Raw genomic sequence first — 22,327 nt, forward strand, 5'->3', positions numbered from 1 at the left:
CCCCCCCCCCCGCTTTTAGCCTCTCCACGAGCCCGGGAATCGCCTGTTGCCCTCAGCTGCAAGAAGTGTCCCAGCAAAGGCAGAAAGGGGCGCTCCTACTTGGGCATCCAAGCACGCGCGGGCGCCGGCGTCTGCGCCAAGGCGACAGAAGGTGGCCAAGCCCCGGGCGGAGGGGGCAGGGTGGTGGGCGCTGAGCCAATCGTAGCTCGTGACGACAGGGCCGGCCAATCAGAACCCGGAGGCTGGGCGCACCTGGGCGGGGCCGGGCGGGGAGGACCGCCCCCTCGCGGCTCGGGGGCGGACGCGTCCGCCCAGCGCCTGCTGGAGCCGCGCAGGTTCACGGACCCGGGGCCTGGGCACCTTGCGAGCTGGGGGCAGGTGTCCTCGCGCCCAGCTAATTTCTTTACCCGCCTTGGCCTTAACAGGCGTGTTGGTGCCTGCCGCGGACGCATTCGGACCTGGGCTGATCTCCGGAGCCTGTACCCGTGCTCGGGGCCGAGGGAGGTCGTTGCCTCGGCGACTGCAGCATGCGGCCCGCGGTCCTGAGTGTGAGCCTGCGGCGGGCGGAGGCCAGGCTGCCTCCCTGCCCGCTTCGCCTAGGACCCGCGACCGTGTCCACACCAGGAACCACACCGCTCTGGAACTGCTAGTTTGCTAGTCAGCGTCTCTTACACCTGAGAGACAGATGCATTTCACCTCAAATTTGTTTCCAAGTTGACGATCTTTGGGTCTTTCGAAACAGTAAGTATATTTTTAAAAAGCTTTTATTATTTCGTTCTTTGATCTGTGATAGATTTCAATGTTTGTTTGTCTTTAACAAAATACAGTGTTAGCATTATTTTTATTATATGATTGTTGGTATTAGAACCATATGCTTACATGGCACACGTCCAGAAATACCGCATTGCCAATTGCCAAGGCATTTTTTTTTAGGTTTTATTACCCTTACACACAGGAGTAGAAGGCATGAAAGATTGTAGTTTATGAGCAACTGTTTCAGGAAACCAGTGGCTTTTTAAGCTGTGATACTTCTAAGGTATTTGTGGGCCGTGCCACTTGAAAATACAGTCGTGTTCGATGTACTGTGACTGAATGGGTTTCCAGAATAAGCTTGGAGTGGCCAACTTGCTTAATGTTAGCTTGTTAGATAGGCTTCAGAATATCTTAGACATGCTTAAGTTTTGTTCACTTTGCATTTTCAAATACTGAGGACACCAACTGCAAAATGTTTAAAAACGATCGAGGTTACAGAGTCCAGCTCTTTTTGTTCTTGGCACGGTAAACCTAAAGTCTAGTCCTTAATAAAATATGCTGTCTTAATGGAAGGGGAAAAAAGTTCAGGAAAGCCAAGATAGAATTACATCGAGAATCTCTTTTTCAAACAGACATTTTATTTAAAATAGTTAAAAATGTCAAATGGAAGTTAATATGTCAAATATGTGCAAAGTTAACATTGTGGACACTGCTCTGTAAACAGTTTATAGAACCTACTATCAAAGCTAGTGGTAAAATATGAAATAATTCTGATCTTCCACGTATATCTATGCATATATATATATATATAATAAAACCCTAAATTATTAAGGTAAACTGATGAAAATGTATACACACTGGATTATCAGTTTGCTAGAACAAAAAGCGTATTTGTTTTGTCTTTGTTATCAGTGTACTAATAGGGAAGCAAATAAAACATCACAATTCACAATCTGGGTAAATTAGTTTTAGATTGCCATAAGGACACAATTAATGGACAGATGACTTTCTATGTTTTATGAATGAGTGTTTTTATATTTTTACGTTAAAAAATCAGCTATGAATCATCATTTGAATATATAGTTACTGAAAGATTATTTTTTTCTCCCAAAACTTTTAGAACCATATTGGGATTAGGATAAATATTTTTTATTCTTTGCTTCTGGAATTTAATTTCAAAATCAGAATTAAGTAAATTTAACTTTGGAGTTTATTAGCCTTTTTTTAAGATTTTATTTATTTATTCACAAAAGACACACACACACAGAGGCAGAGACCTAGTTAGAGGGAGAAGCAGGCTCCCTGCGAAGAGCCAGATGCAGGATCCCAGGATCACTCCCTGAGCTGAAGGCAGATGCTCAACTGCTGAGCCACCCAGCCTTCCCTGGCCTTTTTTTTTTTTTTTTTTTTTTTTTTAGGATTTTATTTATTTGTTTGAGAGAGAGAGAGAGCGCTCAAGCAGGGGAAGCAGCAGAGATAGAGCAGCAGGCTCTCTGCTGAGCAGGGAGCCCAATGTGGGACTCAGTCCCAGGACTCTGGGATCATGACCCAAAGCAAAGGCAGATGCTTAACTGACTGAGCTACCCACATGCCCCATGGAGTTGGTTTTGTTTGTTTGTATTGTTTTTAAGATTTTATTTATGTATTCATGAGAGACACCAAGAGAGAGGCAAAGACACAAGCAGAGGGAGAAGCAGGCTCCCTATGGGGAGCCTGATGTGGAACTTGATCCCTGAACTCCAGGATCACGCCCTGAGCCCAAAGCAGAGTTTAACCACTGAGCCATCCGGGCATCCTTTTTTTTTTTTCCCCTTGTATTCCATAACTGGGACTATCCAACAGCTGATTTTACGGGTGGAAAAACAGAGATGAGAGGTGGACCTAGGAAGGGGGACTGTTTGGAGCTATGGTAGCAAGCTAAGGAAATCTCTTTTCTATTTTTTAAAAAAATTTTAAAAGATTTTTATTTATTTATGGAGACACAGGCAGAGGGAGAAGCAGGATGCATGCAGGGAGCCTGACGTGGGACTCAATCCCCGGAGTCTAGGATCATGCCCTGAGCCAGAGGCGAACGCTCAACCACTGAGCCACCCAAGTGTCCCCGTGGAGTTATCAGTGTGTGTGTGTTTTTTTTTTTTAATATTTTATTTATTTATTAATGAGAGACACACAGAGAGAGAAAGAGAGGCATAGACACAGGCAGAGGGAGAAGCAGGCTCCATGCAGGGAGCCCGAGGTGGGACTGGATCCCGGGTCTCCAGGATCATGCTCTGGGCTGAAGGCAGCGCTAAACTGCTGAGCCACCCGGGCTGCCCTGTTTATTAGTTTTTATATTCCATGACAGTCAAGACTTGTGAATTAAAATCTATCTGTATTTGAACTGAAAAGTTTTTTTCTATACCAAAATATGTAGTGGAATGATTGCTGATACTTCATCAGTCATTACTAGTATTGCTCTTACCCAAAAAAATGTCAGATAATGAGATGTCAAAGAATTCTAAACACAAAATTCAGGTTACACTCCATTTACACTGCATAATCATTAAAAGGATTTTTGAAATATTGTATTTGGTACTACTAAAACTTAATTTTTAAACAATTTGGTTATAAACTGTGATGTCATTGTTATTTTGTAAATTCAATATGGGAATTTAATTACTATCATAAGAGAAGTAAAGAAAAATAGTTTATCAAAGTTTCTTACTGTTAACTTGGTAAGTAAGTAAGTGATAATTTTGTGAACAAATATTTTTCCCAACTGAGTAGAAAGTGCATAAAATTTTTCAATTTTGCTTTTTTTTAGATTTATCTATTTATTTGAGAGAAAGAGAGAAAGTATAGGTGAGAGGAGGGGCAGAGGGAGGGAACCACCCTCCCCCCACCCCTCACTCTGAGCCTGACTTTGGAGCTCAATCCCACAACCCACGAGATCATGACCTGAGTGGAAACTAAGAGTTCATTGCTTAACCAACTAAGCAACTCACACGCCCCTCAACCTCGCTTTTTTTTTTTTTTAAGATTTTATTTATTTGAGAGAGAGAGAGAGAGAGAGAGAGCGAATGAGAGAGAGAGCACAAGCTGGGCGAGGGGCAGAGGGAGAAGCAACTTCCCCAGGGAGCAGGGAGACCAATGTGGGGCTCAATCCTGGGAGTTGGGATCATGACCTGAGAGAAGGCAGTTGCTCAACCGATTGAGCCACTCAGGTGCCCCTCAACTTTGCTTTTTAAAATCTGATGTAAATAAATAAATAAATTTGGTCTTCACTAAAACCAAACTCACTGGGGCCCCTGGCTGGCTCAGTTGGTAGGATGAGTGACTCTTGATCTCCGGATTGTGAGTGGGAGTCCCACTTGGGTGTGGAGATTACTTAAGAATAAAATCTTAAAAAACAAAATAAAACTCATTTGTGCTTTTTCACCTCTGAGTGAAAAGAAATTGTGTTTTTCTAAAGTAAGCTATAATTGCTGTTTATGATAGTTCAAGCATTGTTCTATCTGTATCAAAAATATATAGAAAAAATATATAGAATTTCATTAACATGGCATCTAATAATTTAAATTTAATGGCTTTAATTCTTGTCTATTATGAAATATCTATATGAAATAATCTGAAAACATAGCTTAGATGCGGAAATAGTAAGAAATAGTGAGTCAGAACAGAACAGCCATTGACACAGTGACTACTCTAATATGGAAAACAAGTGGGGAAGAATTAATTTACTGGAAAGGTGGAGGAAATTAATGTACTCAACATTATTAACTCTATGTTTTGACTCCCACAGCAAGAAGAATTCCGACTGTTTTTGAATCAAAATGGAAAAATATGAGAACCTAGGATTGGTTGGAGAAGGGAGCTATGGGATGGTGATGAAGTGTAGGAATAAAGATAGTGGAAGAATTGTGGCCATCAAGAAGTTCTTAGAAAGTGATGATGACAAAATGGTTAAAAAAATTGCTATGCGAGAAATCAAGTTACTAAAGGTGAGTAAGTATCAATATTGAGTTAAAAAATTAGTTGTTTCTTGATCAAGATTACATTTTTAGAGAAAAATTACTGTTTTTACATTAATTTCCATACCAAGATTTAAGATATAAATTTTTTTTGTCAATAAACAAATAAAATTATTGTATATGCATATTCAATTTATCCTATGACTGTAAACATGATTTTTAAATTATTTGTTGCTTCTTTCTGTATCTATCTGCCTATCGATCAATATATTATCTATCATCTGCGTTGGGGGTCCTAAGGACCACTCCATCATCTATGACTCAATATGAGGACTCAGAGCACTCATCATTTAGTTGTACTTATGGCTGTGATTTATTATAGTGAAAGGATACAAAGCAAAATCAGCAAAGGAAAAGGCACATGGGGTGAATTCCAGAGAAAACTAGTCACACTGGTTTCCAAGAATCCTCTTCCAGTGGAGTCCCACTGAACACACTTATTTTTTTACCAAAATGAGCTGTGACAACATATGTGAAATATTGTTAACCAAGGAAATTCAGTAGATTCAGTGTCCAGGGTTTTTACTGGGGGATGTTCATGTAGACACCCTCTGCCTGGCTCATACCAAAATTCCAGAATCCCAGAAGGAATACAGATATTCAGCATAAACAACATTTTTAAAAAATTTTTATTTATTTATGATAGTCAGAGAGAGAGAGAGAGAGAGAGGCAGAGACACAGGCAGAGGGAGAAGCAGGCTCCATGCACTGGGAGCCCGACGTGGGATTCGATCCCACGTCTCCAGGATCGCGCCCTGGGCCAAAGGCAGGCGCCAAACCGCTGCACCACCCAGGGATCCCAACAACATTTTTTTTTTTTTTTTGCACATTGAGCCACTTTATCAGTTCTGGAAATGAAGGGAACTTTCATGAAATCCAAGTTCCCAAGTGCCAACCAAGAGCTCACTTTGCAAGCAAACCTTTGTGAATCTCAGGCCCAATATGTGATCTCTCTCTAATCAGTCTCACCAAAAGTTTATCAATTTTATTTATCTTTAGAAAGAATCAATGTTTGATCTTCTCTATTTTGTAGTTCTTTTAAAATTTAATTTAAATTCAGTTTAATTAACGTATAGTGTGTTACTAGTTTCAGAAGTAGAATTTAGTGATTCATTAGTTGCATATAATAACCAGTGCTCATCACATCACATGCCCTCCTTAGTTCTCATCATCCACTTACCCCATCCTCTCACCCACCTCCCCTCTAGCAGCCCTCAGTTTGTTTCCTATAGTTAAGAGTCTCTTATGGTTTCTCTTCCACTCTGTTTTTGTCTTATTTTATCTTCCTTTCCCCGTGTTCATCTGTTTTGTTTCTTAAATTCCACATATGCATGAAATCATATGATATTTGTCTTTCTCTGATTTATTTCATTTAACATGATACCTTCTAGTTCCATCCATGTCGTTGCAAATGGTAAGATTTCATTCTTTTTGATGGTTGACTAATATTCCATTATATATTTACCACATCTTCTTTATCCATCTGTCAATAGACATCTGGACTCTTTTTATAGTTTGGCTATCATGGATATTGCTGGTATAAATGTTGGGCTACAGGTGCCCCTTCAAATCACTATGTTTGTATCATTTGGATAAATACCTAGTAGTGTAATTGCTGGGTCATCAGGTAGCTCTATTTTTGACTTTTTTAAAAAAAATTATTTATTTATTTGAGAGAGAGCACACACAAGCAGAGGGAGCTGTAGAGGGATCCTGGGATCATGACCTGAGCTGAAGGCAGATATTTAACTGACTGAGCTACCCAAGTGCCCCTATTTTAAACTTTTTGAGGAATCTCCATACTATCTTCCAGAGTGGCTGCACCAGTTTGCATTCCCACCAACAGTGTAAGAGGGTTCTCCTTTCTCCGCATCCTTGCTCACATCTATTGTTTCCTGAGTTGTTAATTTTAGCCATTCTGACTGGTGTGAGGTGGTAGCTCATTGTGGTTTTGATTTGTATTTTCCTTTTTTTTTTTTTTTTGATTTGTATTTTCCTGATGCCAAGTGATGTTGAACATTTTTTCATGTGTCTGTTGACCATTTGTATGTCTTCTTCGAGCTTTGCGCAGTGACAGTATCGTAGCCACAGGTTTATCGAAGGCATGACTATTGCTAATTGTATGTCTTCTTCGGAGAAATGTCTGCTCATATCTTCTCCCCATTTCTTGACTGAATTTTTTGTTTTTTGGATGTTGAGTTTGATAAGTTCTTTATAGATTTTAGATACTAGCCCTCTATCTTATAAGACATTTGCAAATATTTTCTCCCATTCTGTAGGTTTTCTTTTAGTTTTGTTGACTATTTCCTCTGCCATGCAAAAGCTTTTTATCTTGATGAAGTCCCAATAGTTCATTTTTGCTTTTGTTTTCCTTGACTTTTTTGTTTTAAATATTTTATTTATTTATTTATTTATTTATTTATTTATTTATTTATTTATTTATTTATTTATGAGAGACACACAGAGAGAGAGGCAGAGACACAGGAAGAGGGAGAAGCAGGCTTCCTGCAGGGAGCCTGATATAGGACTCAATCCTAGGACCCCAGGATCATGACCTGAGCTAAAGGGAGATGTTGAACTACTGAGCCACCCAAGTGTCCCCTCCCTTACCTTTGAAGATTTGTCTAGCAAGAAGTTGCTGCAGCCGAGGTCAAAGAGGTTTTCTGCTTATGTTTCCCTCTAGGATTTGGATAGATTCCTGTCTCACATTTAGGTCTTTCATCCATTTTGAGTTTATTTTAATGTATGGTGTAAGAAAGTGGCCCCGTTTCATTCTTCTGCATGGGGCTGTCTTAATTTTCCCAGCACCATTTGTTGAAGAATGTCTTTTTTTCCCATTGGATATTTTTTCCTGCTTTGTCAAAGATTAGTTGACCATAGAGTGAGAGCTCATTTCTGGGTTCTCTATTCTGTCCCATTAATCTATGTGTCTGTTTTTGTGCCAGTACCGCACTGTCTTGATGATCACAGCTTTGTAATACAGCTTGAAGTCAGGCATTGTGATGCCTCCAACTTTGGTTTTCTTTGTCAACATTTCTTTGGCTATTTGGGGTCTTTTCTAGGTTCCATACAAATTTTAGGGTTATTTGTTCTAGTTTTGTGAAAAATGTTGATGGTATTTTGATAGGGGTTGTATGTGAGGGTGATCTGGTTGTGACATCTGTCACCCCATTGATCACAAGGGTTGGCTTGGATGATCTGGCTGGCCGAGTTGGTGTCCCAGTTCCTCCCTTATGGCTCGATGTGTGTCCCTCCTGAAGTTGTACACTCAGACTAAGAGGACCACCTTCCTGGATAGAGGAGGATCCTTCTTTGGTCAAGAGCTGTGCTCTCTTGCCAGAACCTACAAACAAGCTCTCGAGGTCTTTCCTTTCCTTTCCTTTCCTTTCCTTTCCTTTCCTTTCCTTTCCTTTCCTTTCCTTTCCTTTCCTTTCCTTTCCTTTCCTTTCCTTCTTTCTTTCTTCTTCTTTCTTCTTCTTTCTTCTTTCTCTTTCTTTCTATGTAAATTCTACACTCAATGTGGAGCTTGAACTCATGTCCGTAAGATTGAGAGTTACAAGCTTTACTGACAGAGCCAGCCAGATGCCCCTATATTTCTTTTCTTAAAAATATTTTATTTATTTATTTGAGAGAGAGAGAGAGTGAGCAAGCAGAGCAGGGTGGTGGATGGAGGGCAGAGGGAGAAGCAGGCTCTCTGCTCAGGCTCCATCCTCTATCCAGGTCACAACTATCCTATTTTTTTAAAAAGATTTTACTTATTTATTTGAGAGAGAGAGAGAGAGAGAGAGAGAGAGAAGTGGGGCTCAGTCCCAGGACCCTTGGATCATGACCTGAGCCAAAGGCAGCCAATCAACTGACTGAGCCACCTGGTGCCCCAAATTTCCTTAATTTCTAAATATGTGGAAATTTTCGGGGTTCCCTCCCCTGCTATTTACTTTTGCTATAATTTCTTGTAATCTGAATATATACTATGTGACATTTTATTCCTTTCAAATATTTTGATACTTTCTCTTTTGGTTCAGAGTATAAGTCAGTGAAAAAAAATTCCTTGGGATGCCTGGGGTGGCTCAGTGTTTAAGTGTCTGCCTTTGGCCCAAGGCATGATCCTGGAGTTCTGGAATCAAGTCCCAGCATCGTGCTCCCTGCCTGGAGCCTGCTTCTCCCTCTGCCTGTGTCTCTGCCTCTCTCTCTGTGTCTGTCATGAATTTTAAAAAAAATTCCTTGTGTGCTTGAAAAGTATTCTATTAAGTAAACTTTGTTTAATTGTGTTATTTAAATCTTCTAAATTATTACTGATTTTTTGGAATGCTTTTTCTATCTAGTACTGAGAAGAAATATGTTAAAATCTTCCTCTGAGATTATTGATTTGTCTGTATTTTATTGTAGTTCATTTAATGTTTAACTTTATAAACAGAAAAGTTATTAGTGCATTACATTTAGAATTATTATAGATTCATGTTGAATCAAATGTTTTATCATCATGAAATAACTTGTTAATGTTTTGTCTTAAAGTCTGTTTTGAAAAAAAAAAAGAAAAAGTCTGTTTTGTCTGAAACTAATAATGGTACACTAGTTTAATTTTGTTTAGTGTTGGCATAGTATATCTTTTTATACATTTTTACTTTCAAGGTTTCTCAATTCTTGCTTGGATGAGTCTCTTGTAAACATTATATGCTTACATTTTGCTTTTTATCCTGTTTGACAAACTTTGCCTTTTATTTGGAATATTTAGTCTATTTACACATAATGTAATTTCTGGTATATTTCAATATAAATTTACCACCTTAATATGTGCCATTTGTCTTACTGCTTTTGTATTTCTTTTTTCTTTTATTAAGATTTTATTTATTTATTTGAGAGAGAGAGAAAGAAAGAGAGCACAAGCAGGGGGAGGGGTACAGGAAGAGAGAGAAGCAGACTCCCAGCTAAGCAGGGAGCCTAATGTGGGGCTCGATCCCAGGACCCAGAGATCATGACCTGAGCTGAAGGTGGACACTAAACGGACAGAGCCACTCAGGTGCCCCATGTATTTCTTTTTCTTTTCTTTCTTTGGATTAATTGTATTTATCATTTCTTTATTTCCCTCTAATAATTTGAAAATTATACACATTTCTCATTTTTTAGTGGTTAACATAGAATAATGTTGAAGTCTAACATTATTCAATACTTGTATTCTTCTTCTAGGTAATATAAATCCTTACAATACTTACAATCTCTGGGGCAGCCCTGGTGGCCCAGCGGTTTAGCGCCGCCTAGCCCAGGACGTGATCCTGGAGACCCGGGATCAAGTCCCATGTTGGGCTCCCTGCATGGAGCCTGCTTCTCTCTCTGCCTGTGTCTCTGCCTTTCTCGCTCTGTGTGTGTGTGTGTCTCATGAATAAATAAATAAAATCTTTAAAAAAATACTTATCTCTGGTATTCCCTTCCATCTTATATGTGGACACTGTCAAATATTAACTCTTACATATTTTTTAAATATCACAAGACAATTATTATTTACTGTTCATTTAGGTTTATATTTACCTATAACTTTCTTTGTTCTCCCTTTTCTTCTGCATCCCTGGCCATTTACCTGGGATCTCTTTTCTTCTTGGTGTATATTATTTATGATTTCCTTCTGTGAGGATCTACTGTAGACAAAATATTTCAATTTTAGTTTGCATAAAAGTGTCTTTTTTGCTGTCATCCCTGAAAGATATTTTTATTGTGCATGGAATTTTAGGTTGGCAGTTATTTTCTTTCAGTAAGTGAAAGTGACATTGTTTTCCTCCAGCTTCCATTGTGGCTCTCGGGAAGTCAGGTGTCAGTCCAATTGGCTGCTCTTTTTTCTTTTTTTTTAAGATTTTTATTTATTTATTTATGAGAGAGAGAGAGAGAGAGAGAGAGAGAGAGGCAGAGACGCAGGCAGAGGGAGAAGCAGGCTCCATGCAGGGAGCCTGATGTGGGGCTCGATCCCAGGACTCCAGGATTACTCCCCAAGCTGAAGGCAGACACTCCACCGCTGAGCCACCCAGGCGCCCCAAGCTATCCTAATTTTAACCCGCATAAGTTAGTTTTGTTTTCTGGCTACTTAAAATTTGGAAAGCAAACGTGCATAGAACCACCACCAGGTCAACAAATAAAACACTACCAACAACCCCTTTCTTGTCCTATCCCAGTCACTCTAGCCTTCTCCTTTAAGATAAACACTGTCCTGACTTGCATGTTTATTGCTTCCATGATTCTCCCACACACACATTTACTAAATAAACATGCATTATTAACCACTATAGTTTAATTTTACTTATTATTTTCATAAAAGCTTTCTTTTCACTCTCTTAATGTTATCTTTTACTCAACAGTAGTTGTTAATTTCAGTGTAGTCAAATTTTAAATATTTTCTTTAATGGTTGGTGCCATTTATATCTACTTAAGAAGTATTTTATTACTTAGAGATTAAGGTATCCTTCTATACTATCATTTAGAAAATTAATAGCTTTGGTTTTTGTATTTATATTTCAATAAATCTAGAATGGATCTTAATTATGGTGTATGGCACAGTCAAGTCTTATTTTTCCTTTACTGGAAAAATATCTTTTCCCATATCTTTTCCAGTAAAGGAAAAATAAGTAAAGTAAATTAGATGTCCAGTTGTTCCACAAACAGTGATTGAAAATACCATCTTTTCTCCATTGCTCTGAATTCCTCATTTGCCATATGTTCTTATATGTAGTGGTGGCTTTTCTACTCTTTATTCTGTTCCATTGGTCTATTTGTCTAAGTTTGTGCCAGTATCTCACAGTCATATTCACTCTAGTGAATCACTACAGATATATGTGATATCCCTGCTATGTATTTTAATTCTATATAGAGTTAAATCCCTCCCCAAAATTGTTCAGTCAGTATTTATTAGGATATATTTAATATTTACCCTTCCCATTACTCATCAAACATTCTTACATTTCTGAGCTTCTGTCTAGAATCATTTCCCTTGTATTTAAAACATATCTTTTATTTTCTTTAAAGCAGATCCACTGGTAAGAAATGTCCATTTTTGTTTGTCTGAAAAACGTCCTTATTTTAGTTTCTGTTTAAAGGTTGTTTCCACCACATATAGAATTCTAAATTGGCAGTTCATTAAATTCAGTGTGTTCAAGATATCATTCCACTGTTCCTCTGGTTTTCATTCCTTCTATTGAAATGTCAGATATTTCTTAGTATGTTTTTTTTTCTTTTGGATGCATTAAGGTTTTCTCTTTGATTTGATTTTCAGCAATTTTACAGTAGTATGGTTTGATATGGGTTTTTTGGTATTTATTTGTTTTGAATTTTTGTCTCTTGTATCTGTAAAATGTCATTTGTCACTTGCAGAAGATTCCTAGCTATTATTGTTTCATGTATTTCTACTGTCTTATTCTCTCTTCCCCATTTAAAAATTCAGTTTCAGGGCACCTTGGTGGCTCAGTCCATTGAGCAGAAGGCTGTCTGCCTTCCACGGGGCTCATGATCCTGGGGTCCTGCTCAGCGGGGAGCCTGCTTCTCTCTCTGTGCCCCGCCCACCCCCGCTCCCACCATGCTCTCACACTCTTGCTCTCAAATAAATAAATACAATCTAAAAAAAAAAAAAGAATTCAGTTTCATATATTAGACCTCTCCCCATATGTCTTATTCTTTGTTTTTCAACCTTTCATATTTCCCTGCTTCATTCTAGATGTTTTCTTCTGACTAATCCTCCAATTCAGTAATTCTGTTTCAACTATTTTCAATCTACTTTTTTAAAAAAGATTTTATTTATCTATTCATGAAATACACAGAGAGAGAGAGAGGCAGGGACATGGGCAGAGGGAGAAGCAGCCTTCCTGTGGGGAGCCTGATGTGGGACTTGATCCCAGGACCCCAGTATCACAACCTGAGCCAAAGGCTCAACCACTGAGCCACCCAGGTGCCCCCCAATCTACTTTTATACTTAAGCATTGATTTCTTTATTAAAAATATATTTTTAATTCTAGTATTTTCATTGGATTTTTTTTCCATTGGATTTTTAAAATAGTTTCCAGTTTGCTGCCAAAACTCTTCATAGTGCTTTCTTGACTATTTAAATTAGTCTTTTCTATAGTCTGTATCTAGCACCTAATTATCTGGATCTCTCATATTTTTATCTCTATTGTTTTTTTGTTTCATTTGTTTTTTTATTAAATTAACTTCTGGATATGCCTATATTAATTTTTAAATTTGTACACATAGCTTGAGTCTCGGGATGAGATCATTCCCCTGAGAGGAGTAACATTTGCTTCTATTGAGGCTCTTGAGGGCACTCCAGGAAACTTAACATTGTATCATCATCTTAATCTAATTTGAGGAATTTACATTATTTGAATTTGAATTGTAGTCCATGAGAATGCCTATTTATTATTCAGCCTTATAGTTTGTGGACTTTTAGGGCCAACCCAAAGTGAAAGGATCTAATCAGGCTGTACCCCTTCTTTTTACCTTGATGGGCCCTGGACACCAATCACTATTATGTTAAGCCCCAAGATTGTCAAAAGTGCCACTCAAACTCTTAATCTTCTCTCTGAATTGGTATGTTTCTAGGTTTCAAAACAAAACAGAACAAACAAAACAAAACAACACAACTCTAATTGCTTAGCTCACTGCCCTGGGTCTCTGTCTTCAAGATCCTAGTCTAGGGGCAGCTGGGTGGCTCAGTAGTTGAGTATCTGCCTTTGGCTCAGGTCATGATCCCAGGGTCCTGGGATCGGGTCCACATTGGGCTCCCTTCATGAAGCCTGCTTCTCCCTCTGCTTGTGTCTTTGCCTCTCTCTCTGTGTCTTTCATGAATAAATAAAAGAGATCTTAAAAAAAAAAAAAGATCCTAATCTAGATATGCTTTACTGTCTTATTTCTCTTGTCCCTTAGAATAGTGATTTTATATTTTTGTTCTGAGTAATATTTTTATGTTACTAGTACCGAGTATGAGAGTTGTTAGAAATTATGTAGTCTATTGTTATTGTAAACAGAAATTATTATACTTTTCTGGTCTAAAATTTTTATTTGGTTCTAAATCTGCTCTATTACTTTTTCTGATTTCAAGTTCCCTCAAAAAATTTTAAGTAAGCTCTATACTCAACTTGGAAATCAAGAATTGCATTTGTCCAACTTCTTAAGAATTCTCAATAGGAGAGTTGGTGTGTTACCCACTCCTACCACATGTAGTCATTGACTTTTAAAAATAAAAGCACAAAGAAAGAGAGGGAAAGAGAAAGGTGGAACTCATAACTGATATTTTCATTTTAGAAGTGTATTGTTTAATCTCCATATATTTTAGAATTTCCCAGTTATCTTTTTGTTATTGATTCCTAGTTTATTTTTTTAAAGATTTTATTTATTTATTCATGAGAGACACAGAGGAAGAGAGGCAGAGACACAGGCAGAGGGAGAAGCAGGCCCCCTGCAAGGAGCCTGATGTGGAACTTGATCCCAGACCCCAGGATCATGCCCTGAGCCAAAGGCAGATGCTTAACTGCTGAGCTACCCAGGAGCTCCTGATTTCTAGTTTAATTCCATTATGGCACAAGAGCAAAGACTGTATGATTTCTATTATTTTAAATTTGTTAAGATGTGTTTTGTGGCCTACAATGTGGTCTGTCTTGGTGAATGTTCCATTTGAACTTGAAAAATACATGAATTCTGCTGTTGGATAATCTATAGATCTGTAGATTATGTCAAATATATGAAGTTGGTTGATGGTGTTGGTGGTGGTGTTGAATTCAACTTTGTGTCCTTACTGATTCTCTACCTGTTGGGTCTATTTCTGAGAGGAATGGTTGATGTTTCCAACTATGATAGTGGATTTGTTTATTTCTCCCTGCAGTTCTATCAGTTTTTATAGTTTCTATCAGTTTCATATAGTTTGATGTTCTGTTGTTAGGCACATACATATTAAGAATTGTTATGTCTCTTTGGAGAATAAACACCCTTTTCATTATGTAATACCCTTTTTATCATTGATAACCTTTCTTACTTGGTAGTTTGGCTTATTCTGGAATTAATATGACTGCTCTTGCTTTATTTTGATTAGTGTGGTGTATTTTCTTCACCCATTTAATTTAGCTTATTTATTTAAAGATTTTCTTTTATTTATTTTTAAAAGAATTTATTTATTTATTTATTTATTTATGAGAGACACAGAGAGAGAGAGAGAGAGAGAGGCAGAGACACAGGCAGAGGGAGAAGCAGGCTCCTCACAGGGAGCCTGATATGGGATTTGATCCCGGGACTAGGATCACACCCTGAGCTAAAGGCAAATGCTCAACTGCTGAGTCACCCAGGCATCCCTAAAGATTTTATTTGATTTTATTTTTAAGTAATCTCTGCACCCACCATGAGGCTCAGACTCATAACCCTGAGAACAAGCGTTGCAAACTCTACTGACTGAGCCAGCCAGGTGCCCCTCCATCCATTTACTTTTAATTTGCATGTATTTTTATACATAATGTGTATTTCTTGTAGGTTACTTATAGTAAGGTTGTGTGTTTTGATCTGTTCTGATAATGTGTGTATTTTAATTGGTACATTTAGGTCATTGACATTCAAACTGACTATTGATATAGCTGAGTTACTATCTACCATATTTGTTACTCTTTTCAATTTGTTGCCCTTGTTCTGTATTTGTCTCCTATTCTTTTACTGCCTTTTGTGGGTGTAATTGAGCATTTAATATGGTTCCATTTTTTCCTTCCTTTCTTAGCGTATCAGTTATCGTTCTTTTTAAACTTTTTTTTTTAAGTGTTACCCTACAATTTGCAACGTACATTTACAACTAACCCGAATCCATTTTCGGATAACACTGTACCGCTTCATTACTCATACGAGTAATGTATAATAATAAAGTAATCCTAATTCCTTCGTCCTGTCTTTTGTATCATTGCTGCCATTCATCTCACTTATATATAAGCATACCTAAGCATATGCATACATAAGATATATTCATAAGCATATATAGTCAAATACATTGTTGCTATTGTAATTTTGAACAAACTGTTATGTCAATTAAGAATAAGAAAAATAAAGTTTTTATTTTACCTTTACTTAATCCTTTGATGCTTTTCCTTTCTTTATATAGATCAGATTTTCTGGCCTATATTTTTTCCTTCTCTATAAAGAATTTCTTTTAACATTTCTTGCAAGGCAGGTCCACTGGCAACACATTTCCCCAATTTATGTTTGTCTCTGAAACTCTATTTTTCCTTTACCTTTGAAGGATTATTTTGCAGTATACAGAAATCTAGATTGGTGTTTTTTTTCCTATCACTACTTTAAATATTTCACTGCACTCTTGTTGCTTGCGTGGTTTCTGAGGAGAAGTTGGATGTAATTCTTTGTTTCTGCATAAGTAAGATGCTTCTGTCCTCTGGCTTCTTTCAGGATTTTTTTCATCATCTTTTATTTTCTATATTTTGAAAATGATATGCTAACATTTGTTTGTTTGTTTTTTCTCTTGCATTTATCCTGCTTGGTGTTCTCTGAGCTTCCTGGATCTGTGATATAGTATCTGACATTAATTTTGAGGAAATTGTCTATCGTTACTGTTTCAAATATTTCCTTTGTTTCTTTCTCTCTTTCTTCTCCTTCTGGTACTCTCATTACATGTATGTTATACCATTTATAGTTGTCTCGAAGTCTTTGGATAGTCTTTTTTTTCCTTATTCTTCCCTTTTTGGTTTTTGAGAATTCTAATGACATATCCTCTAGCTTAGAGATTCTTTCCTGAGGTGTGTCTACTCTATGAACAAACCCATCAGAGACATTCTTCATTTTGTTAGTGTTTTTTACCTCCAGCATTTCTTTTTGGCTCTTTCTTAGGATTTTCATCTCTGGTTCCATCGCCATCTGTTATTGCATGCTGTCGACTTTCCTCATTACAGCCCTTAGCATAGTAATTATAGTTGCTTTAATTCCGGCACCCCTGCCATGTCTGGTTTCAATGCTTGTTCTGTGTCTTTAAGTTGTTTTTTTTTTGCCTTTTGATATATCTTGTAATATTTTCTTGATAGCTGGGCATGATGCCCTGGATAATAGGAACTGCTGTAAATAGGCTTTAGTAACCTGGAGTTGAGGTGTGGGGGAGGGGAAGAGCTTTATAGTCCTATGATAGGTGTCAGTCTTTTAGTCTACTTATACTTCTGGAGAGTGAACTTTGAAAGTGTTTCTCATTTTTTGCTCCCTGCCTTAGGTGGGACAGGATGGCTGGAGTAGGATGAAGTTGGATATTTCTCTTTCCCAGGCCAGTTAGATAATACCACAGCTGCTTAGACACTGCTCAACTAGTTTTTGCTGATGGTAGGCCTTGTTAAGAACAGAGCTCTGGCATATTTCAGAATGGCTCCCTTTTCTTCCTCCTATGGAAGGGGGAAGAGAGTTTTCTCCAAAATTTCCTTGGGGATCTGGCTGAGCTCCTGGAGATAAATCTCACAATATTGTGGGGCCCCTCTGAGACTGGGTTCTTCTGGAGTTTTTGAACTTTTAGATTTGTCCACACTGAGCATCCAGTAATTTGTCAATTACAGTTCAGGTTTTCCTGCCTTGGCATTGGTTCCTGCAAAGGTTTTCACTTGTGAGTCTGCTCCAGTTAAAATATTGTAACTTAAAAACAACCACTAACCAACAGCAAAGTAGGCTTTCCCAAATGATGCAACCACATACAAAACAGCCAACAGATAATTTCCTCACTTTGCTTCCACATCTGCTCTATGAAAGCCTTTTCTTTAGCTTCTACCATTAGAGTGCTCCGCACTTCTTTCAGTTTGATAATGCCCTGTGTAAATTGGTGTTTGATCAAATAATCCCACATAAATTTTAATGTGCTTCAGTTTATCTTTTAACACACTAATGCATATTTTATTTATTTATCTACTTGATTTTTAAAAAGGTAACACATAAATATGCTATAAAATTTGAATGACTTTCCCTGCCACCTTTGCATGTTGGCTATTTAGCTATATCCTCTATATCCATCAGAGGGATTTTATTCATATACAAAAATATGGATGTCTATGGAGCAGTATGTGCGTGTATGTCAAATCGCAACACTCTACACACTGACCTTCCTCTTACTTTTTTCACTTAATATATCTTAGTGATTATTGTGTATCAGTGGACATAAAACTTCTTTTTTCTTTTTAATTGCTGCAGTTTATTTCATTGTATGGATACACCTTAATTCACTTAACCAGTGATATATTTGGAAAGTGCTTTGTGATTCAATCTGCAATCTTTTATTTTAATAGATGAGTTTAGCCCATTTACAGTTATGATGTAACAGACAAGTACAGTCTAATTATCATTTTTTCCCTTTTAAGAGTCATTATGGCTTAGTGGTTAAGAGTAAGAAATCTAAATATTTTACATTCAAATCAGCTGCAAGTCTGGATGTGCTTACATGGCATACATTCTGGACATGAAGGATAACTAAAGAAAAATGAAACGTTTTCAGGAAAAGACAGAGGGCACAGTGACTAGGTTCTAATTCTGCCTTTGACAATTACTGCTATGTGATCTTGGACAAGTTACTTAATCTCTGTGTGCTTTGGTTTCCTCCCCTATAAAACAAAATAATAATGGTACCTATTTTATAGGTTTTTATGATTGAATAGTGTCTGGAACATAGTAAGGAGCATATAAATATTTGTTATTAGTATTTATAATATACCGTTTTAGTACACCTTTAAAAATATTTTCTATATAATCTTTGAATTATTTTTAAAATATTGATTAGTTTCCTTTGGTAATTTAGAAAGGTTTTATATTTTACTATTTGTTACCTTTATAACTATAGCATTTGTAATATACTTAATCCTTTGTAAAGTAATTATTATGTTTCTGTTTCCTTTTCTCTCCACTTACTCATCTGACTTTTTTCTTTTTTTCTTTTATTATTTTTTTTAACTCATCTGATTTTCGAAGACATCTTATTTATCTTACTGTTTACCATTAAACCTTTAATTATGTCTTATAATTTAAAATTTCAGGTTGAAAATATAATTCTGACCCACTGACAAGGAAATCAGCATATATACACTTTTGTTTGTATCTTATTTCTTCAAAATTTGTTAGTAATATCATTAGTGCCTGTTGGGTTTTAAATATTCACCTTCTGTTTTGTGACCATGATGCCAACATTTGTCTAAGACTTAGTCCCACACTAATGGATTCACTGTTCACCTTCAAAATTTTTTGCTGTCATCTTTTACTTGAATGGCAATTTTGTTGGGTATAAATTTCCTAGATCTCTCTTTGATTGAAGGTTTTCAGGGCTGTGTTCTAGTGGTTTCTTTCCCTTTCATCACGGCAACATTTTCAGATGAATGTTCATCCACCATTTCTGTTTCCTTCTCTGTCTTTCCTCCTTTCTTAAAGTCACTTTGAATAGATCCTAGATTGGTTTCTTTTTGATTATTTCTTATCTTGTAACAAAGTGAGCCATTCCTGGACTAGCTATTTATAGAAGGTTCATTTGGGGGACAAGCTGTGATCTTGTTCCAGTCTAGCAGAAATCCACCATGGTTCACAGTGATGTTCCTTACAATGCAAGCTTGATTTGTGGGATTGACTTCCGTTATCCTTGCATTTGCTGGTTTGCTCACAATGAGTTGTTTTGCCTTACATTTGGCCTTACCAAGAGATTGCTTCCAGCAAATGAGTTTCTGTGTGATTATTCAGGCCTCCCTTCCCTGCTGTTCCTTGGTACCATTCAGTTCTAGGGTTGCTTTCACTGACAGTCCATGAATCTTGTTCCTACTAATCAAAGAAGGAGTTTTTTGTTTTTGTTTTTCCTTTTTGGGTTATGTAACCAATTTTGGATTACTCTGCTCTACCAGCTTTTTAACCACAGGCTCTTGGTATCTTCCTAAACTTCTGTTTGACCTTGACTACATTTGTCAGTCTCACCTCATTTGCTGTAGTGGGGGTCATAGATCCTGCTTAGTTTTATCAAAGATAGAGCTTTTTCTTGGTTTTATTCTCTGAGAGGAGAATTGGACAGTATGGTCTTTTAACTATAATTGAAAGACCAGAATATATATATATATATATATATATATATATATATATATATATTCAAAATACATATTTATATGTATAAATATAAAAAATATATTTTAAAGATTTTGTTTATTTATTCATGAGAAACACACACACACACACACACACACACACAGACGCAGAGACAGAAGTAGAGGGAGAAGCAGGCTCCATGCAGGGATCCTGATGTGGGACTTGATCCCAGACCGCAGGATCATGCCCTGAGCCAAAGGCAAGCACTCAACCCCTGAGCCACCCAGGCGTCCCACACTAAGATTTTATATTGTGACTTATTGCTAAATAATTTGATGTTGTAAAAATGATTTTGCATTTTTTTTTTACAACAGCAACTGAGGCATGAAAATCTGGTGAATCTGTTGGAAGTGTGTAAGAAAAAAAAACGATGGTACCTAGTCTTTGAATTTATTGACCATACAATTCTTGATGACTTGGAGCTCTTTCCCAATGGACTAGACTACCAACTGGTTCAAAAGTATTTGTTTCAGATTATTAATGGAATTGGATTTTGTCACAGTCACAATGTAAGTGTTTAGTTTAAATAATTATTTTGCCAACAATTAACTTACCAGATATCATCACTTAATGAGACACTTGCCTAGCCTGAAGTTTGGACCAGTCAAATAATTGAATGAACAGTGTTACTTTGATATTTGCCAATTTTCATGTTTCATCATAATGTGGTCTTTCCTCCAACATTTTATTATAAAAATTTTAGTTTATATTGAAAAGTGAAAGAGTGTACATGAATAGAGTGTACATGAATACCCACCCACACAACTACCACATGGATTCTTTACCTGTTAACATTTTACTGTATTTGCTATATGACATTTATTCATGTAGTCATTCATTTATCTACCCATTAACCTGTGTTATTTATTTATGCATAAGTTGCAGACATCAGTACACTTCAACTTTAAATACTTCAGCTATGCATATTAAATTATTTGTTTGCCTCTTTTTTTTTAAGATTTTATTTGTTTGAGAGAGAGAGAGTAAGCCAGCGAGAGAGCACACAAGCTGGGGCAGTAGCAGAGAGAGGGAGAAGCAGACTCCCCACTGAGTAGGGAGCCAGATGCAGGGCTTATTCCCAGGACCCTGGGATCATGACCCAAGCGGAAACTGAGCCACCAGGAGCCCCATGTTTTTTGTTTTTTAGGTGACATTTGCTAAGTGAAAAGCACAAATTTTAAGTTCAGATTCTCTTGCCTAGTTGTGAAATATGAAAATCCCTGCTTTTACTCTATTGTCTATCACAATAATTTTATATCCTTTGAGAATCATATAAAAGCACCTGTAGGTGAAATGACACTTGTAAGTATAAAATAAATAACTCAACACATTGATTCTGCCCAGTTCATTTTTTTAAGGTTTTATTTGTTTATTCATGAGAGACACAGAGAAAGGGAGATGCAGGCAGATGGAGAAGTAGGCTCTGTGCAGGGAGCCCCACGTGATACACGATCCCGGGGCCGGGATCCACGATTACGCCCTGAGCTGAAGGCAGGTGCTAAACCACTGAGCCAGACAGACACCCTGATTCTGCCAGTTTTATGAAATATATTTTTTAAAGACTTTATTTATTTGGCAGATAGAGTCAGATAGAGTCAGAGAGCAGGGGGAATGGCAGAGGGAGAGGGAGAAGCAGACTTCTTGCTGAGCAGAGCCTGATGCTGGGCTTGATCTCAGGACCCTGGATCATGACCTGAGCTGAAGCCAGATGCTTAACTGACTGGGCCACCCAGGCACCCCTTACCAAATATTTTTAAATCACATTTTAAAATGTGTGTGATCGTATAATGCAATCCCTATCAAAATACCATGGACTTTCTTCAGAGAGTTAGAACAAATTATTTTAAGATTTGTGTGGAATCAGAAAAGACCCCGAATAGCCAGGGGAATTCTAAAAAAGAAAACCATATCTGGGGGCATCACAATGCCAGATTTCAGGTTGTACTACAAAGCTGTTGTCATCAGGACAGTGTGGTACTGGCACAAAAACAGACACATAGATCAATGGAACAGAATAGAGAACCCAGAAGTGGACCCTGAACTTTATGGTCAACTAATATTCGATAAAGGAGGAAAGACGATCCACTGGAAGAAAGACAGTCTCTTCAGTAAATGGTGCTGGGAAAATTGGACATCCACATGCAGAAGAATGAAACTAGACCACTCTCTTGCACCATACACAAAGAAAAAGTCAAAATGGATGAAAGATCTAAATGTGAGACAAGATTCCATCAGAATCCTAGAGGAGAACACAGGCAACACCCTTTTTGAACTTGGCCACAGTAACCTCTTGCAAGATACATCCACAAAGGCAAAAGAAACAAAAGCAAAACTGAACTATTGGGACTTCATCAAGATAAGAAGCTTTTGCACAGCAAAGGATACAGTCAACAAAACTCAAAGACAATCTACAGAATGGGAGAAGATATTTGCAAATAACATATCAGATAAAGGGCTAGTTTCCAAAATCTATA

The 22,327-nt window shown here is 37.4% G+C and overlaps 1 protein-coding gene across 7 annotated transcripts in view; it reads left to right on the forward strand.

Moving 5' to 3' along the window:
• Window positions 1-316: 316 nt before the first annotated feature.
• The window catches only part of CDKL2 (cyclin dependent kinase like 2), a 50,353-nt gene continuing 28,342 nt past the window's right edge, over window positions 317-22,327 (forward strand). For 6 of the 7 annotated variants that reach the window (XR_008662828.1, XR_008662829.1, XM_055313130.1 and 3 more), the window contains exons 1-3: window positions 317-741; window positions 4,535-4,733; window positions 20,168-20,362. Coding sequence is in view for 5 of the 7 variants with exons in the window: in XM_055313130.1 (XP_055169105.1) it covers window positions 4,566-4,733; window positions 20,168-20,362 (363 nt within the window). In the remaining 2 variants the exon portion in view is untranslated. The remainder of the gene's footprint in view (window positions 742-4,534; window positions 4,734-20,167; window positions 20,363-22,327) is intronic. The other variant, XM_055313133.1, reaches the window with a different exon arrangement.

Source organism: Nyctereutes procyonoides, unplaced genomic scaffold (assembly GCF_905146905.1).
Source record: "Nyctereutes procyonoides isolate TBG_1078 unplaced genomic scaffold, NYPRO_anot_genome, whole genome shotgun sequence".
NCBI classification, from domain to species: domain Eukaryota; kingdom Metazoa; phylum Chordata; class Mammalia; order Carnivora; family Canidae; genus Nyctereutes; species Nyctereutes procyonoides.